The sequence below is a fragment of the Microplitis mediator genome, chromosome 1 (assembly GCF_029852145.1).
Source record: "Microplitis mediator isolate UGA2020A chromosome 1, iyMicMedi2.1, whole genome shotgun sequence".
In the NCBI taxonomy this organism is placed as follows: Eukaryota; Metazoa; Arthropoda; class Insecta; order Hymenoptera; family Braconidae; genus Microplitis; species Microplitis mediator.
The window spans coordinates 3136034-3151862 of record NC_079969.1 but is presented as its reverse complement, the minus strand read 5'-3'; the positions used below and the strand labels follow the sequence as shown (position 1 = coordinate 3151862).

Below are 15829 nucleotides of genomic sequence, written 5' to 3'. Positions count from 1 at the left end.
GCTAAAAATATATCAAAATATATGTAGGTATATATTTATTCAACTGCTGCCAACTACTTTACAAATGGCGGGAAAATTTGAATGATTAATTTCTGTTGATTCAGAGAAAACGTCAACTTTATTATTTTATTTATTTATAAATTAAAAAAATCTTATATATTACTAATATGTAAGTATATATAATATAAAAAACAATAATATAAATAGTAAAAATTATTACAATTCAAATTAATTTACATAATTATTTTATTAACACACAGATTTTTAAATAAACATAAAAAAATTCTTTGGATATTTAAATTATTTTATAAATTTACACGTCAACAATTTTTACTCTAGATTAAAAAGTCTTTCGAGTCATATATATATGTATATATATGTAATTGTAATATTAATGACTTAATTACTTAAATAAAGAGTAATTACGCAGCCATCTAAATAAATTTTAATTGTAATTTAAATTAATTATATATTTGATTTTTGATTCGATTTCCTTTCGTCTTACCCACAGTAATATATTTTGGAAAAAATATGTATATGTTTTTTAATTACAGTAATTAGCTAATTTATGTGAATTAATTGGTTAATTATTATACATTACTGTGGGTATTTTTTTTAACTAAAAATTAAATATTAGGTGAGTTTGCGTAATTACGTAATTAAAATTACACTTAATGATACACGAAAAAATTTATTGACGCAAGAAAGTTTTTGGTTTTAATTAAGGGAGAGGGGTCTGAGATACAGAAAAGAGGAAATTTGTGATTTTTTTTTCAGAGTACGTTCATTATAAAATTTTCAAAATTTGTGACATTATTAAGTGACATTCCAAGAATATTCTGCGAAATTTTCATAAAAAAATATGGAAAAATAAGCCAGTGGTAGTGGGGAGAGACGAGTCACTTAAAAAAAGTCTCCATGCCGTAGGCAGGATAACTCATGACTGCCTCATCTGAAATAAAAAAACCAAAAAGATTTCTTTAGTACATGAGTTAATCTTGGATTTGAACGAAGGATTTTTTTTTTTCAATAACTACTTATTTTTTAATTAAACAAAAGGAAGAATTTTAGGGAAAAATCAGAGTTTTTTGATTGCACCTTTAGCAAAAATTCAAAAATGAATATTTTGTTTATTCCGACGTTCAAATCCAAGATAAACTCATGTACTAAAGAAATCTTTTTGGTTTTTTTATTTCAGATGAGACAGTCATGAGTTATCCTGCCTACGACATGGAAACTTTTTTTAAGTGACTCGTCTCTCCCCACTACCACTGGCTTATTTTTCCATATTTTTTTATGAAAATTTCACAGAATATTCTTGGAATATCACTTAATAATGTCACAAATTTTGAGAATTTTAATAACGAACGTACTCTGAAAAAAAAATCACATATCCTCTTTTTCTGTATCTCAGACCCTTTCCCTTAATAATGAAAAAAATTTCTTGAGCAGAGTAACAATTTTTTGCATCAAGAAATTCTTGTCCTAAGAAATTATTTGTCTTATGAAATGACAGTGAAAATTTTATTGAGCCAAGAAAAAATTTTCCGGACAATAAATAATTTCTTGTCAAGAAATTTTTAAAGTCCATAGGAAATTCTCGCGCCAACAAATAATTTTTTTTCAGTATATATTTATAATATATATCAATGTCCATTTCTCTCAATAATAATACATATTAATATTGCTACAGTAAGTTTTAAGAAGCATTTTAAAATGACCTGTGACTAGGCCACTGACGGAAGTAGTATTTATTCATATATTTATATATATTACAGCGACACAAAATTTTTTTTTAATTTCCTGAAAATTTTTTAGCTTCCAGTGACTCGACCAAATCAACAAAAAAATAAAAACCAAAAATGCACACGTAGAAAATTTAAAAAACTACATATGCAATTTTTTCAAATATTTTTTTTTTATAATTTGTCATCCAAAAAAAAAATCCAAAAATTACCATAAGTCATCCAGCTTCACTATCATTTTTTTTGTGCCGCCCTAATATATATATTAATATACAATTTATTTATAAAGAGATCATTGCATTTGAAATTTAATAATTTAATTTTACGATATTTCTACGAACAAGTTTTTAAAAATTTCTACTGGCAGTAATATTATAAAGTAATGAATAAAAGTCATAACTTTTGTATGATACTGAAGTTACCCCACGTCTAATAATATTTGAATTTTTTTCAAAACGATAAATAATAAAAATAAAAATATTTGAAAAATTGCACTTGTAGTCTTTTAAATTTTCTACATGTGCATATTTTTATTTTTTTTTTTGTATTTGATTTATTAAAAAAAAAATCCAAAAATTTTTAATTGTCTGTTAACCTCAGGATCATAACTTTTATTATTATTATTAATAATTAAATAATTAAATTAAACTAATCAATCACGCGACTCTTCTTTGATAGCCATCGATATCAATGAGGAAGACTTGCGTTCCTCATTATCATTATTATCATAACTATTGATATTAATAACATTGCAATTGGCTTTAAAATCAGTCTTTAAATTTTTATCATTCATCGTAATATTATTATCATTCTGTTGCAAATCATTATCTATAAATCGTAAACTACAATCCTCATCAGTCTTTCCGTTAGTGTTGTTACTTCCGGTGTTGTTACTATCAGATAATAACGTCCCAATAACATTTCCTGTTCTTGAATTTGGATTTACTGAGTGTACGTCACTCAAGTGTTTGTACAGATGGACACTTGTACGAAATTCCATATCGCAATTTAATATTTTACATCTATAATATTATTATTTATTAATAATATTCATTATTTTTTATATTACAGTATTGCTTTTAATTACCGGAATAATTGATTGCTTTTTATTTGGGATTGTACGATTCCTGGCTTTGTATTGTTGGCATGATTATCTTGATAATGTTTCCATAGACTAGTAACGTTGTTCACTTGAGCTCCACAACCAGGAATTTTACATCTGCAAGTCAAAAAAAATAACAATAAGAATACTCGTTAATTATAATTGGGAGGGTTTCAAAAATTGAATTTTTTCCCGCGCATTTTAAAAGAAATTTGAATTCAACTCTCGCACCTCTGGAATTCGCGTATTTTCTGGGTGGGGTCATATGGACACTAGATAATTTTCTAATGTTTGGGAAGTGAATGAATTATTGGGGTAGGTTTCAAAAATTTGAATTTTTTCGCGCGCATTTTAAAAGAAATTTGAATTTAACTGACTCGTACCTCGGGAACTCGCGTATTTTCTGGATGGGGTGATATGGACACTAGGTAATTTTCTAATGTTCGGAAAGTGAATGAATTATTGGAGTGGGTTTCAAAAATTTGAATTTTTTTCGCGCTCTTCTAATAAATTTGAATTGATCGTAATCATTTGGACTCGGGTGTGCTGTCAACTGATCCCAATAATTTTATGCCACAAGTGATCCTACAAATTGATCCCATCGATAATTGATTTTTATCAACAATTAATTTACATTCTTTAACTTTTTATATTTATAACAGTGAATTTTAATTACTGGTCATAATAATTAATTATTTTATGAAATTGCCTGTGGGATCAATTGTCGAGGATCACTTGTCTGGGATCAGTTGTCATGGAATCAATCACTCGCACCTCTAAAACTCGCACATGTCCTACATGGGGTCACATAGACCCCAGATAACTTTCTAATGTTCGGGAATTAATTGCATGCATTATTTTGACTTGAAAAAATTCCGAGCTCGTATTCAATGTAAAGAAAATTGAACGCTCGTACAAAAAAGCATTTCTTTGTGCAAGAAAATTTTTAACACTCAGATTTAAAAAAAAAATCCTGGAGCGAGAATAAATTTTCTTAAACAAGAAAAAATTATTTGAACCAAGAAATTTTTTATCATCCTAAGAATTTTTTTTTAAATTTATAATTCATAAATTTCTTGCGCCAAGAAATTTTTTGTGTGGTTTTGAGGTATTAAATTAATTTAAGGATCCGTGAAAAATTTTTAGTTTAAAAATCGGAAAAACCAAAGTTTGAATTTTGAGAGCCAAAAATTAATTAATTTCCTACAAGTAGCACAGACCCTCCAGCCCAACATCCAAAATTTTAGTGTACATTCAGACCTGGAACTAGAACCGTCACTTCATAGGTCCTAATTCACGCGGTCCGTTCAAATTTAAATCTAATTGACATTGGGATTTTTTAGACCCCCAGTAAGTGATCAAAAAAATATTTTCTAAATTTACTAGTAATACCAAATAAACTTACAAAAAAAAGCTAACAGTTGACGCTTTACCCTGTTGCTGTTGCAGCTGCTGCTGCTGCTGTTTTATTTTGTTAGTCTTAACTAATTTGCTAGCTTCCTTATTTGTTTGTTCCTGGACTTTATGACTGTCCTGGTGATGTCGATAGTGAGATATGTACTTGTACATTTTACCGCAACCATTTACGTCACATTTGTACGGCAATTCTTGCTTACATCTAGACATTCTTTGTTTCTTGGGTGTGTATTCTTCATCATCATCACTGCCAGCAGTCGGAGTGCCAGCAGTAGTCGTAGTTGCAGTTGTATTTGAGCAGCTGCTGTCAATACTCGACTCAATTTTAGTTCTGTTGCCCTCGAATCCACTTCTGAATACTTTTTCCAGGTTCCCCAGATCTATTCTGTGCTCCTGTAGTTTGACTTCGCTGTCTTTGTTATCGTAATCGTTATTTTTAAATATACTATCGTCACTAGTGATATATAATTTGGCTGAATTATTGCACATATTACGAGCGTCATACTGATTTGCGTCGTTATTTTCTTGTATCATCAGTCTATCGTCGTCTTTCGGTGAGTAATTGCTAATATAATTTATATTTTTTTTCATACCATCGTTCGATTTGTTTATTATATTTTTTTTCTCCATTTCAAATTCATCATCCTTAGAATTATCATTCGGATTATTTTCCTCGTCATCTAAATTTCCTGTTGTCGTTGAACTGGTGGTACTGGCGGGGCCTTCAAAGCAAATTATTTCCGGTTCTGTGGGAATTAGAGCCAGAGGATGACGGTGAGAACTCTCAATATGTTGCTCCAAGTTGTCGTTACTCGTGTGTATTGACCCGCCGCAACTTGTGTAGGGACAGATAAATATATTGCTCGTCTCATTGCTGTGATACTCTTGGTAGTGTCGCCACATTGTACCTGGGTCGGACATTTCTTTTCCGCATCCCGGTTCCCGGCAGCTGAAATATTTTAGTTGATTATTTTTTAGTTGTTAAGAAATTTTGAAAAAATTTGGATTTTATTTACATGAAGCGGATTTTTAATTCCTCCAGAGCTTCGTGGGTTTTGTATTCATCTTGATTTGTAAATATTTTACCGCATCCCTGCTGCTTGCATGTGTAAATTTCCTGGAATTTAAATGATAGTAAAATTAGCAGACAATTAGTAATTTTCGGATTTTTTTTTCGCCAAGTTAATTGCAGAAAAACAGAAACTAAAAAAATGCACATGTAGAAAATTTAAAAAACTACAGGTGCAATTTTTTCAAATATTTTTTTTTATTAATTTATCGTCTAAAAAAAATCCAAAAATTATTAGACGCCTGCTAACTTACGATCCTGAAGTTGGCAGACAATTAATAATTTTTGAATTTTTTTTTTAACTAATTAATTACAAAAAAAAAAAACTAAAAAAATGCACATGTAGGAAATTAAAAAATCTATAATGGCAATTCTTTAAAATATTTTTTTTTTTATAATTTATTATTTTTTAAGCATTTAAAAGTTAGTAGACGTCGGCCAAATTCAGTATCATGCTAACTTCAGTAATTTCTTTAATTCAAAATCAAATTATAAAATTCCCCAGTTCATATTATTTTTAAAATATGAAAAATTCCCCATTTAAGGGGATACGCAAACGGACCTCTTTCTCACAGAAAAATAAACGGGACTGTCTTTGTTGCACTCGTAGAGTAAATGAGAATTTTAAAACAATTTTTCTCGGAGACAAATAATAATTTTTGAAAATACGAAATTTCTAGCTCTTTGTGAAGGTTTTAAAAAACGCTCAAGACTCTCTATTTTAGGTTTCCAGTGTTTATCCGTGAATTAAAATGAATTGAAAATCGGTTACCGTTACCTCTTAAAATCAAAGTGTTCATAAATTATTTTCAATCTTCGATTTAAATTTAAATTATCTATTTTCTATTAAAAATTAAACAATTAATTACAGCTCCACATTATCCCTAAATTTGAATTCTTGAGTGTAAATATAACTGACAAAAATTTTTTAAATTTTCAAAGAATCAACTAAAATGTCTAGAAAAAAATTGAAAAATTTCATATTTAAATATTTAAAAAATCAGCGCGCGCATTTTTTTAAATTCCATTTTTTTAATTAATTTATTTATTCAAAATTTTAAATTTGTCTGCTACATTCACACTCATAAATATTTCGACCACTTCCTCCAAAATAAATTTACAAATTCATTTCAAATTTTCCCCAAAAAAATGATCAAACTTTCAAAAATAAAATGAACAATTCAAATTTAAAAACTTTCCCTCTTTTGCTTAAAAGAATAAAAATTTCAAAATTTCAAATTTCCCACAAAAAAAATAATCAAATTTTCAAAAATAAAATGAACAACCAACAACTCAAATTTAAAAACTTTCCCTCTTTTGCTTAAAAGAATAAAAAATTTCAAATTCAAAATTTCAAATTTCTCACAAAAAAAATAATCAAACTTTCAAAAATAAAATGAACAACCAACAATTCAAATTTAAAAACTTTCCCTCTTATGCTTAAAAGAATGAAAATTTAAAATTCAAAATTCCACCCCCATCATATTTGTTTTGGATTACGGTCATTGATCCTCACAACTCAGTGATGATCAACCATCAAACAATACCTTTTTGGGAGCTATTTCCTCGATAGTACGATTCCTGGATACAAATCTAATGACACTGACTTCTGCTGGACGATCTGCACACTCGGTTCCCTGTCCCATTTTGTCCCAACTACGATCTACAATTTTAAATTTTTAAAATTACTTTACATAACCGCAAAAAAATATTTTTAAAAATTACTTAAAAAAAACAACATATATATAAATATATAAATTCCTAATAAACATTTTCCAAAGAAGACTAGTGATATTCTTACCTGTACAAACTATAATGTATTTATTAAACCATAATCGTATTTATATAATTATTATTTATTTGTTGTGTCATGTCAATGCACTTGAATGCTGATCACCGATCACTGGTGATCTGATGACTGATATATTTAATTGACAACCACTGGTGACCAGGGGTTGGGCATCAAGCTCTGTCAGGGTGAATGATCTTTTTTTTTTATCTTCTCTTCCCTCTCTGTCTCTCCTCTGATTTAAACTGCCGGTAATGAAAATTTCTCTTATTCATTTTTTTCCACATGTCGGTAATCATTTTCGCGGGAGATTTTCACCGGTTTCTTTTTTTTTTACAAGCGGCTTTATTTATTGTAACCTAAAAAAAAGTATTTTATTAAATAATTTTAATTTAAAAATAATAAATAAATAAAATAAATAATGGCGAATAATTCTGGAGATGATCTTGGTCATGTTGATACTTTGCATGAAGAATACCAGAGTTTCATTCAATTATTTTCACAAAAAGGTATTTTTAGTGACGCGGAGATGAAAGAAGTTGTTGCTAAAATTATTGGTATGTTTTTTTTTTTTTTAATTTTATTTTCAATATAAAGAAGCTGATGCTCAATTGCTGATTTTTTTTTAGGCGATGACAATTTATCGGCAGTAATTCAAACTTTGAACAATGCGCTGAATCAGGTGGAGCAGAAGATCCAGCCATCAACATGTGAACTGTCTGGAAAAAAATACTGGATGTTAGTTAGCACTGTCATTGATGATAGTGATGATGAAGTGGAAGTTGAAGCTGAGGATGATGATGACAGCGATGACGAGTTGGTTTATTTTTTGTTTTATAATTTGCGGCTGATTTGATATTTAATTTAAATTCATTGTTTATTTTTTAGGAGGCTGTGGTTCTCTAGAGCGAAACTCGAGTTACTGAAATTGATTTGCCATGAAATAATAACGTCGGATAGCAGCTGTATTTCTACGAACGATTGTCTTAACTTGGTAACTCATATGGAGAATAAATTGTCACGTGGAGATGCTGATAAATTTTTGAAACAGATTATAAAAGGGTCATGGTTGTATTCTTCGGTGAGGTTTTTACTTTGTAATTTTATTTTTATTTATTTACGCCATTCGAAGAAACAGATAACATCAGTGGATTGTAAAAAAAGTTATAATAGAAAAAAATAACATAAAAGTAACAGCAAAAAATAACAAATATCACATATATATGATGTATATAATATTCAGCCGCGTGGCGACCAAGGAAGTGACAGTTGATTACATTACTAAATTTCTAGCGACACGTTTAAATTTATTGCCAAAACACCAAAAATGTAAATCTTAGATGCAAATTCGTTGAATAATTTTAGAGGAATTGTTTTTAATATTTTGAGAAAAATTAAATTTTTAGGATGATTTTAAGTTAAAATGATTATGCAAATTTAAATGGGGATCTTGAGTAATTTAATGGACAATTTTATCTTGAATGGGGAATTTTAAATACTTTAAAAAATAATTTGAGCGGATAAAGTTTATAATTTGATTTTAAATTAAACTGAGTATCAAAACCAATAACTTTATTACAGATAAATGCTTTATATTTGTAATTTATATACATAATTTAATTGATAACTTTTTTCAAATTAAGGGAATTGGGGTCTGAGATACAAAAAAAGAGGGTATGTGATTTTTTTTTCAGAGTACGTTCGTTATTAAAATTCTAAAAATTTGTGACATTATTAAGCATCACTCCAAGAATATTCTGTGAAATTTTCATAAGAAAATATGGAAAAATAAGCCAGTGGTAGAGGGGAGAGACGAGTCACTTGAAAAAAGTTTTCATGCCGTAGGCAGGATAACTCATGACTGCCGCATCTGAAATAAAAAAACCAAAAAGATTTCTTTAGTACACGAGTTTATCTTGGATTTGAACGAAGGATTTTTTTTTTCAATAACTACTTATTTTTTAATTAAACAAAAGGAAGAATTTTTGGGAAAAATCAGAGTTTTTTGATTGCACCTCTAGCAAAAATTCAAAAATGAATATTTTGTTTATTCCGACGTTCAAATCCAAGATAAACTCATGTACTGAAGAAATATTTTTGGTTTTTTTTATTTCAGATGAGGCAGTCATGAGTTATCCTGCCTACGGCATGGAGATTTTTTTTAAATGACTCGTCTCTCCCCACTACTACTGGCTTAATTTTCCATATTTTTTTATGAAAATTTCGCAGAATATCCTTGGAGTGATGCTTAATAATGTCACAAATTTTAAGAATTTTAATAACGAACGTGCTCTGAAAAAAAAATCACATATCCTCTTTTTTTTGTATCTCAGACCCCTATTCCCTTAATTTGAAAAAAATTATCAATTAAATTATGTATATAAATTACAAATATAAAGCATTTATCTGTAATAAAGTTATTGGTTTTGACACTTTTAGTTTAAAAGAGGATATTTGTGATTTTTTTTTCCAGAGTACGTTCGTTATTAAAATTCTTAAAATTTATGACATTATTAAGCGTCACCCCAAGAATATTCTGCGAAATTTTCATAAAAAAATATGGAAAATTAAGCCAGTAGTAGTGGGGAGAGACGAGTCACTCAAAAAAAGTCTCCATGCCGTAGGCAGGATAACTCATGACTGCCTCATCTGAAATAAAAAAACCAAAAAGATTTCTTTAGTACACTAGTTTATCTTGGATTTGAACGATGGAATAAACAAAATATTCATTTTTGAAGTTTTGCTAAAGGTGCAATCAAAAAACTCTGATTTTTTCCAAAAATTATTCCTTTTGTTTAATTAAAAAATAAGTAGTTATTGAAAAAAAAAAATCCTTCGTTCAAATCCAAGATAAACTCATGTATTAAAGAATTCTTTTTAGTTTTTTTATTTCAGATGAGGCAGTCATGAGTTATCCTGCCTACGGCATGGAGATTTTTTTTAAATGACTCGTCTCTCCCCACTACTACTGGCTTAATTTTCCATATTTTTTTATGAAAATTTCGCAGAATATCCTTGGAGTGATGCTTAATAATGTCACAAATTTTAAGAATTTTAATAACGAACGTGCTCTGAAAAAAAAATCACATATCCTCTTTTTTTTGTATCTCAGACCCCTATTCCCTTAATTTGAAAAAAATTATCAATTAAATTATGTATATAAATTACAAATATAAAGCATTTATCTGTAATAAAGTTATTGGTTTTGACACTTTTAGTTTAAAAGAGGATATTTGTGATTTTTTTTTCCAGAGTACGTTCGTTATTAAAATTCTTAAAATTTATGACATTATTAAGCGTCACCCCAAGAATATTCTGCGAAATTTTCATAAAAAAATATGGAAAATTAAGCCAGTAGTAGTGGGGAGAGACGAGTCACTCAAAAAAAGTCTCCATGCCGTAGGCAGGATAACTCATGACTGCCTCATCTGAAATAAAAAAACCAAAAAGATTTCTTTAGTACACTAGTTTATCTTGGATTTGAACGATGGAATAAACAAAATATTCATTTTTGAAGTTTTGCTAAAGGTGCAATCAAAAAACTCTGATTTTTTCCAAAAATTATTCCTTTTGTTTAATTAAAAAATAAGTAGTTATTGAAAAAAAAAAATCCTTCGTTCAAATCCAAGATAAACTCATGTATTAAAGAATTCTTTTTAGTTTTTTTATTTCAGATGAGGCAATCATGAGTTATCCTGCCTACGGCATGGAGACTTTTTTTAAGTGGCTCGTCTCTCCCCACTACCACTGGCTTATTTTTCCAAATTTTTTCATGAAAATTTCGCAGAATATTCTTGGAATGATGCTTAATAATGTCACAAATTTTAAGAATTTTAATATGGAACGTACTCTGAAAAAAAAAACACAAATTTCCTCTTTTTTTGTATCTCAGACCCCTCTCCCTTAATTGATTTAAAAAACATTAAAAACTAACCAGATTTTTAATTTAGAAAATATTTCATTTTTTGTACCCGTGATTTAAATTAAATTTTCTTTTTCAGGAAGGAAATATGTACTTGGGTGTGCGGAGTATCACTGAACTGATGCCTTATTTTAAATCCAATCATCCTGATCTCAAAAGCTGTCACTTATGCAAGCAAACTGTCTTTTACGTAAGCAAATATTCAAACATCTCATAACATTCCAACACAAATAATTCATTTGAATTCAAATTTAGGGTAAAAAATGTCAGAGCTGTGATAAAAAAATGCACGTCTACTGCTTATCAAACTTCATTAAAATAAACGGAAAAAATGAGTGTCCTCACTGTAACCATATTCTGGGCGAGCAACCAATGACTCAAAATTCAACCCAACCCGATCGTCATCGTCAAAATGAAACAGCCAACGGAAATCACGAACCCACACCAGGACCGTCAACTCGCCGTCGTCGTCGTCGTCATATTGATGACGATGAATAAGAACCAAAATAAATTATTAAAATTAAACTAAAAAAAATAAAAATATAAAGTATTAAATAATTTATTTTTTGTTACTTATCAGAATTGTTATCAATATTAAAAAAAAAATAAAATAAAACATTTTACTCAACAAATTTAAATTTATCAGCAAATTTATTACCAGCCCCTGGTGGCCGGTGACTGAAATAAAACATGAGGATCAAAAACAGCGGGATGTTTTGGAGGTAACGCACAGAATCAAACTGATTTTAAATTTTTTAATTCGTGGATCATAAAAAATGATTTTGGATTGATAAATAATTGCAATCGGTTGTATATTTTTTTAGTTAATTTGTTTACCAACATCCGTACATATTGACAGGCATCACAGGATTTGTTCATAATTTTTAACTTCCCGCTAAAAGAAAATTGAAAATTTTCAAAAATTCGGGAAGTTATTGGTTTTGGTCCGATTTGCAAAAACCGAAATTCTATCAGATTTTGACGTTTCGAGGTTCTAGGAATCTATCCTGACTAATTTCACGATGATGTCCGAGTGTATGTATGTGTGTACGTACGTATGTATGTATGTAAATATTCATAACTCTTGAACGGATAAACCGATTTTGAACTTTAATGTGTCATTCGACGCGGCTTGTCAATATCTTGAAGCTGTAAAAATTTGAGCTTAATCGGTAGGGTGCGTTCGGAGATAATTAAAAAAATAAAATTTTTTCAAAAATGTTTTATTTGGATAACTTTTAATTTGCTCGATGGATTGATTCCAAAATCTAATCAGCTCTAAAACTTTATAAGCCGCGTCGAATGCCACCTCAACCATCAAAATCGGTTCATTCGTTCAAGAGTAAGCATTAGTAGAACACATCTCATTGAGAAAACCTTAATGCTTTAAAGATGGATTGTCTTAATGACACTGATATACATTATTACAATAGTCAAGTACATAATTATTTAATGACCCTCATATGTATAAAACTGTTAAATACTTAGTTTTAATATAAATATTTTTATGACAGAATCGTCATTAGCTCATAATCTATTTAAGTTTTAAGATTAGAAAGATAAAGTTATTGAGAGAAAGACTGGAACCCTAATAGTTGAGATAATGGACTTATTGGGAATCCCGTATTGTCAAATGGACAAATTTAATTTTAGAAGAAAGAAATTAACTTTCAGAACAATTAAAGAACTATTGTTGTCCTATATGGGTTTACTTTTGAATAATTCTTCTTTGTTGTAATAATGATGATGGATTTTGAAGAGTGGGGCAAGACAAATCATTTTCGGGGGCGTTTTTGCTAATGTCGGATGCACCATAGACATCATCATTTAAACTCAGTTTTGATCTTGAGACTGTAAGTCGTACAGTTACTCTGGTCTTAAGACTACATCAGTATAACCAACGTTTACCAATAATTTAACATTGAATTAGTATAAAGTGAATAGTTGCTCTAACAGTAAAGTGTTCAAGGTCGTTTTTTAAAATTTCATTTGTTAAAAATAATCAATTACCAACAATATCAAATTCATCACAATGGAATTAAGCCATTCAAAGTTTACCTACGAATACGTTTCCAACTCGATAGAACAAGGTGTGATCGAAGATATCAATGCAGTGTTTCCAGTCTTGGGTGATTCAACGTTGCTTCACATAGCAACTTTCAATAATGATCAAAAATTAGTGGACTATCTGCTCCGCAAAGGAGCTGATATAAATTCAAAAAGTCAATGCTGGGGTACAGTTGTTAATATTGCTGTTATACTGAATAAGCTGACAATAGTTCAAACTCTAATAAGCTTTGGAGCAGACTTTAGTAATATTAATCATCAAATTGACTTCTCTGCATTTAAACGTTTCCTAACCGCAGTTTGCAACTATTTTAGAGAAATTCCTGAGGTATTACATTTAAACGATATGTATAAGGATTTGGAATTTGTTTTTACATACTATGAAGTTGCCGCTCAACCATTAAATATCGCTATTCATGGAGGTTATGTAAAAATGGTAGAGCTACTTTTAGAAAATAATGCTGATCCGAATCCTGATCCTGATCGTTATGGATCACCACTAATATTTGCTTCTTCGACAACAAATAGAAATTTACAAATTATAAAACTTCTTCTGGCCTACGGTTCAGATGTTAATTATTGTTATAAAAATCGTAGAGAAACTCCTCTACATATTGTTGTCGGGGAGCAAAACTCGGAAGCAGTAAAATTGTTCTTAAATCATGATATGATTGATATAAATAAAGTGACAAAATATAAAGAATCAGCACTTCATTACGGAATTGAAGATATGGTTAACGATGATATCATAAGGCAACTTCTTAATGCTGGTATTGATATTAATTTAAAAAATAGTGGTGGTGAAACAGCATTTAATATTAAAAGTCGAAATAATTCAAAAAAAGTTGATGATGCAATTACGGAACATATTGCGAAATGTAGTGCGGCGAATTTTTACGTCAGTGAAGAAAATTTAGCAGTCGCAAATAGTGGAAAATTTGGCGAATTACGCGACCAGTGCCTAATCGAAATTGAAAAAATGAAGATAACATTTGTTGGTACAAGTAATGTAACTTATCATTGCGTGTTGTATAATAAATGTGTACACAAATTAGCTTTACGTTTGAAATATGTCAGTGATAGTACTATTTCAAATTTGGACATTGAATCTATTTTTCCACTTTATGGTGGAATGATGACTTACCGCTTAAAAAAAGCATTAAGAAGAAAAAAATTCTTATTCAATGCTATTGATTTAACTAATGACATTTTCCAAGAACTGCAAATCCCAAGTACTTTTACGAGGGATATTTTTAAATTTCTATCTAATGAAGATTTGAAAAAATTGCAGTGAAATATTTATACGAATATTTTTACTCAGTATTATTTAGTTTGTAACAAATCAGTAATTATTATCAAGTAAATTTAATGAATTAATTTTTATTACATGTATTATTATTAGTATTATTATTATTATATGAAACAAAATACTTTATTTTTATAAATTTGTGTACGATTAAACCTCATTTTGTATAAAAAAATAAAATAAATTGTGATTAAACGTTACAAATTAAGTTTTTAATATATATTTGATATCCCTTATTGAAAGAAACGATTTGAAAAAAAAAATGTAAATACTTTTTAATGCTTTTGAATACTTTTGAATCGCCCGCCTTTTTTGTGGGAGTGTAACATATTGCAAATCGTTTCTTTTAATCAGGGATTCAACTCCTAAGTACCAGTACTCATTTCAATTGTTTTTATCGCAAAAAATATTTTTTCCTGTTAAAATAACTAAACGTCATGAATTTACTATTTATGCACGATCTCTAGTAGTTACGTTTTTACAATGTTATAAATTATTGAAAATAAAGAGCTCTAAACAAATTTTTTAATTTTATTTAAATAACGATTTAGAAGTTATTTAAATTTTTAAATTTAAATTATCATTGGAGATAATTATAATTCAAAAATTAAAATAAACCGAGTCCTTGTATATATTAGGGTGATCCAAAAAATAACAAATTTTTTTTTTTCTCGGAAACAGGTTCAAAAGTTTCATTTAGATAAAAAAAGACGCCTGTGAAAATTAGAGCTCTTAATATTAACATTAAGAGGTTCTTCATCGCACTTTTCTATTTTCCATAAGAATAACATGGAAAAAATTTTTTTTCTTTATCCCTTAGTCGAAAGTACGCACTTCCCTCCCTAATTTTAAGGCCTAAAGTCTCATTTCCCTCTCCTAGTGGAGTTACACGCGCCCCACTTACATCGCCGGGAGCAAAAAATTTTTTCGTGCCTACGGAAACAGCCGGCTGCTGCCATCTACTGAACGTCTACCACTTTATCAATAAAATTTTTGACGATAACATCATAGATCGTTGCTTTATTTATATGTACGTCAGTGTTTTCGTGTCTCGTTGTTTGTGATATTTTAAGTAAACAGTGTACTTGCAATAATAAACTGAAAAAGTATCATCTGATGACTCTATGGACGAGGATGAGGTGATAAAAGATTTTGATGCAGAGGCGAGGTTAATTATTGAAAGATTATGTATTCATTTATATATTATTTATTGGCAGGAAAAAAATCTTGTTCATAGGCATAAATTTATTTCTTTCGAAAAAAAATAATTATTTTTTATTTTTATTTTTTATAAGTATAATTATGTCTTTTTTTTTGTTTTGTTTTTGATGCCTGCCCCCGCCGACCAGACGCACTCGCTTCGCTCGTGCTTTCAAATGTCGCGGGGCAGGCATCAAAAACGCAACAAAAAAA

General features: G+C 29.1%; 3 protein-coding genes across 3 annotated transcripts; 2 read left to right on the top strand and 1 right to left on the bottom strand.

Annotated features, from left to right (window-relative positions):
- Window positions 1–297: 297 nt before the first annotated feature.
- LOC130677126 (putative uncharacterized protein DDB_G0286901) lies at window positions 298–7345 on the bottom strand. The gene is made up of 6 exons (XM_057483755.1): window positions 7134–7345; window positions 6880–6995; window positions 5280–5380; window positions 4253–5212; window positions 2833–2964; window positions 298–2767 (listed from the first exon to the last, which is right to left on the bottom strand). Exons 2-6 carry the CDS (start codon window positions 6976–6978, stop codon window positions 2398–2400), a joined length of 1662 nt encoding a protein of 553 aa, XP_057339738.1. The 5' UTR covers window positions 6979–6995; window positions 7134–7345; the 3' UTR covers window positions 298–2397.
- A 95-nt stretch (window positions 7346–7440) lies between these two features.
- On the top strand, window positions 7441–11669 carry LOC130677148 (non-structural maintenance of chromosomes element 1 homolog). Its single transcript, XM_057483788.1, has 5 exons — window positions 7441–7678; window positions 7751–7937; window positions 8010–8202; window positions 11123–11233; window positions 11299–11669. Exons 1-5 carry the CDS (start codon window positions 7543–7545, stop codon window positions 11539–11541), a joined length of 870 nt encoding a protein of 289 aa, XP_057339771.1. The 5' UTR covers window positions 7441–7542; the 3' UTR covers window positions 11542–11669.
- Window positions 11670–13075: 1406 nt separating this feature from the next.
- LOC130678291 (putative ankyrin repeat protein RF_0381) lies at window positions 13076–14448 on the top strand. The gene is made up of 2 exons (XM_057485443.1): window positions 13076–14342; window positions 14432–14448. Exons 1-2 carry the CDS (start codon window positions 13076–13078, stop codon window positions 14446–14448), a joined length of 1284 nt encoding a protein of 427 aa, XP_057341426.1.
- The last annotated feature ends 1381 nt before the right edge of the window (window positions 14449–15829 follow it).

Coding starts and splice junctions, on each gene's coding strand:
- LOC130677148 (XM_057483788.1), top strand. CDS start 7,543: ATGGCGAATAATTCTGGAGATGATCTTGGTCATGTTGATACTTTGCAT. Junction 7,938..8,009: donor GATGATGACAGCGATGACGA/GTTGGTTTATTT, acceptor TTTATTTTTTAG/GAGGCTGTGGTTCTCTAGAG. Junction 8,203..11,122: donor GGTCATGGTTGTATTCTTCG/GTGAGGTTTTTA, acceptor TTTCTTTTTCAG/GAAGGAAATATGTACTTGGG.
- LOC130678291 (XM_057485443.1), top strand. CDS start 13,076: ATGGAATTAAGCCATTCAAAGTTTACCTACGAATACGTTTCCAACTCG.
- LOC130677126 (XM_057483755.1), bottom strand. CDS start 6,978: ATGGGACAGGGAACCGAGTGTGCAGATCGTCCAGCAGAAGTCAGTGTC. Junction 5,381..6,879: donor AGGAAATAGCTCCCAAAAAG/GTATTGTTTGAT, acceptor TTTAAATTCCAG/GAAATTTACACATGCAAGCA. Junction 2,768..2,832: donor AAAAGCAATCAATTATTCCG/GTAATTAAAAGC, acceptor ATAATATTATAG/ATGTAAAATATTAAATTGCG.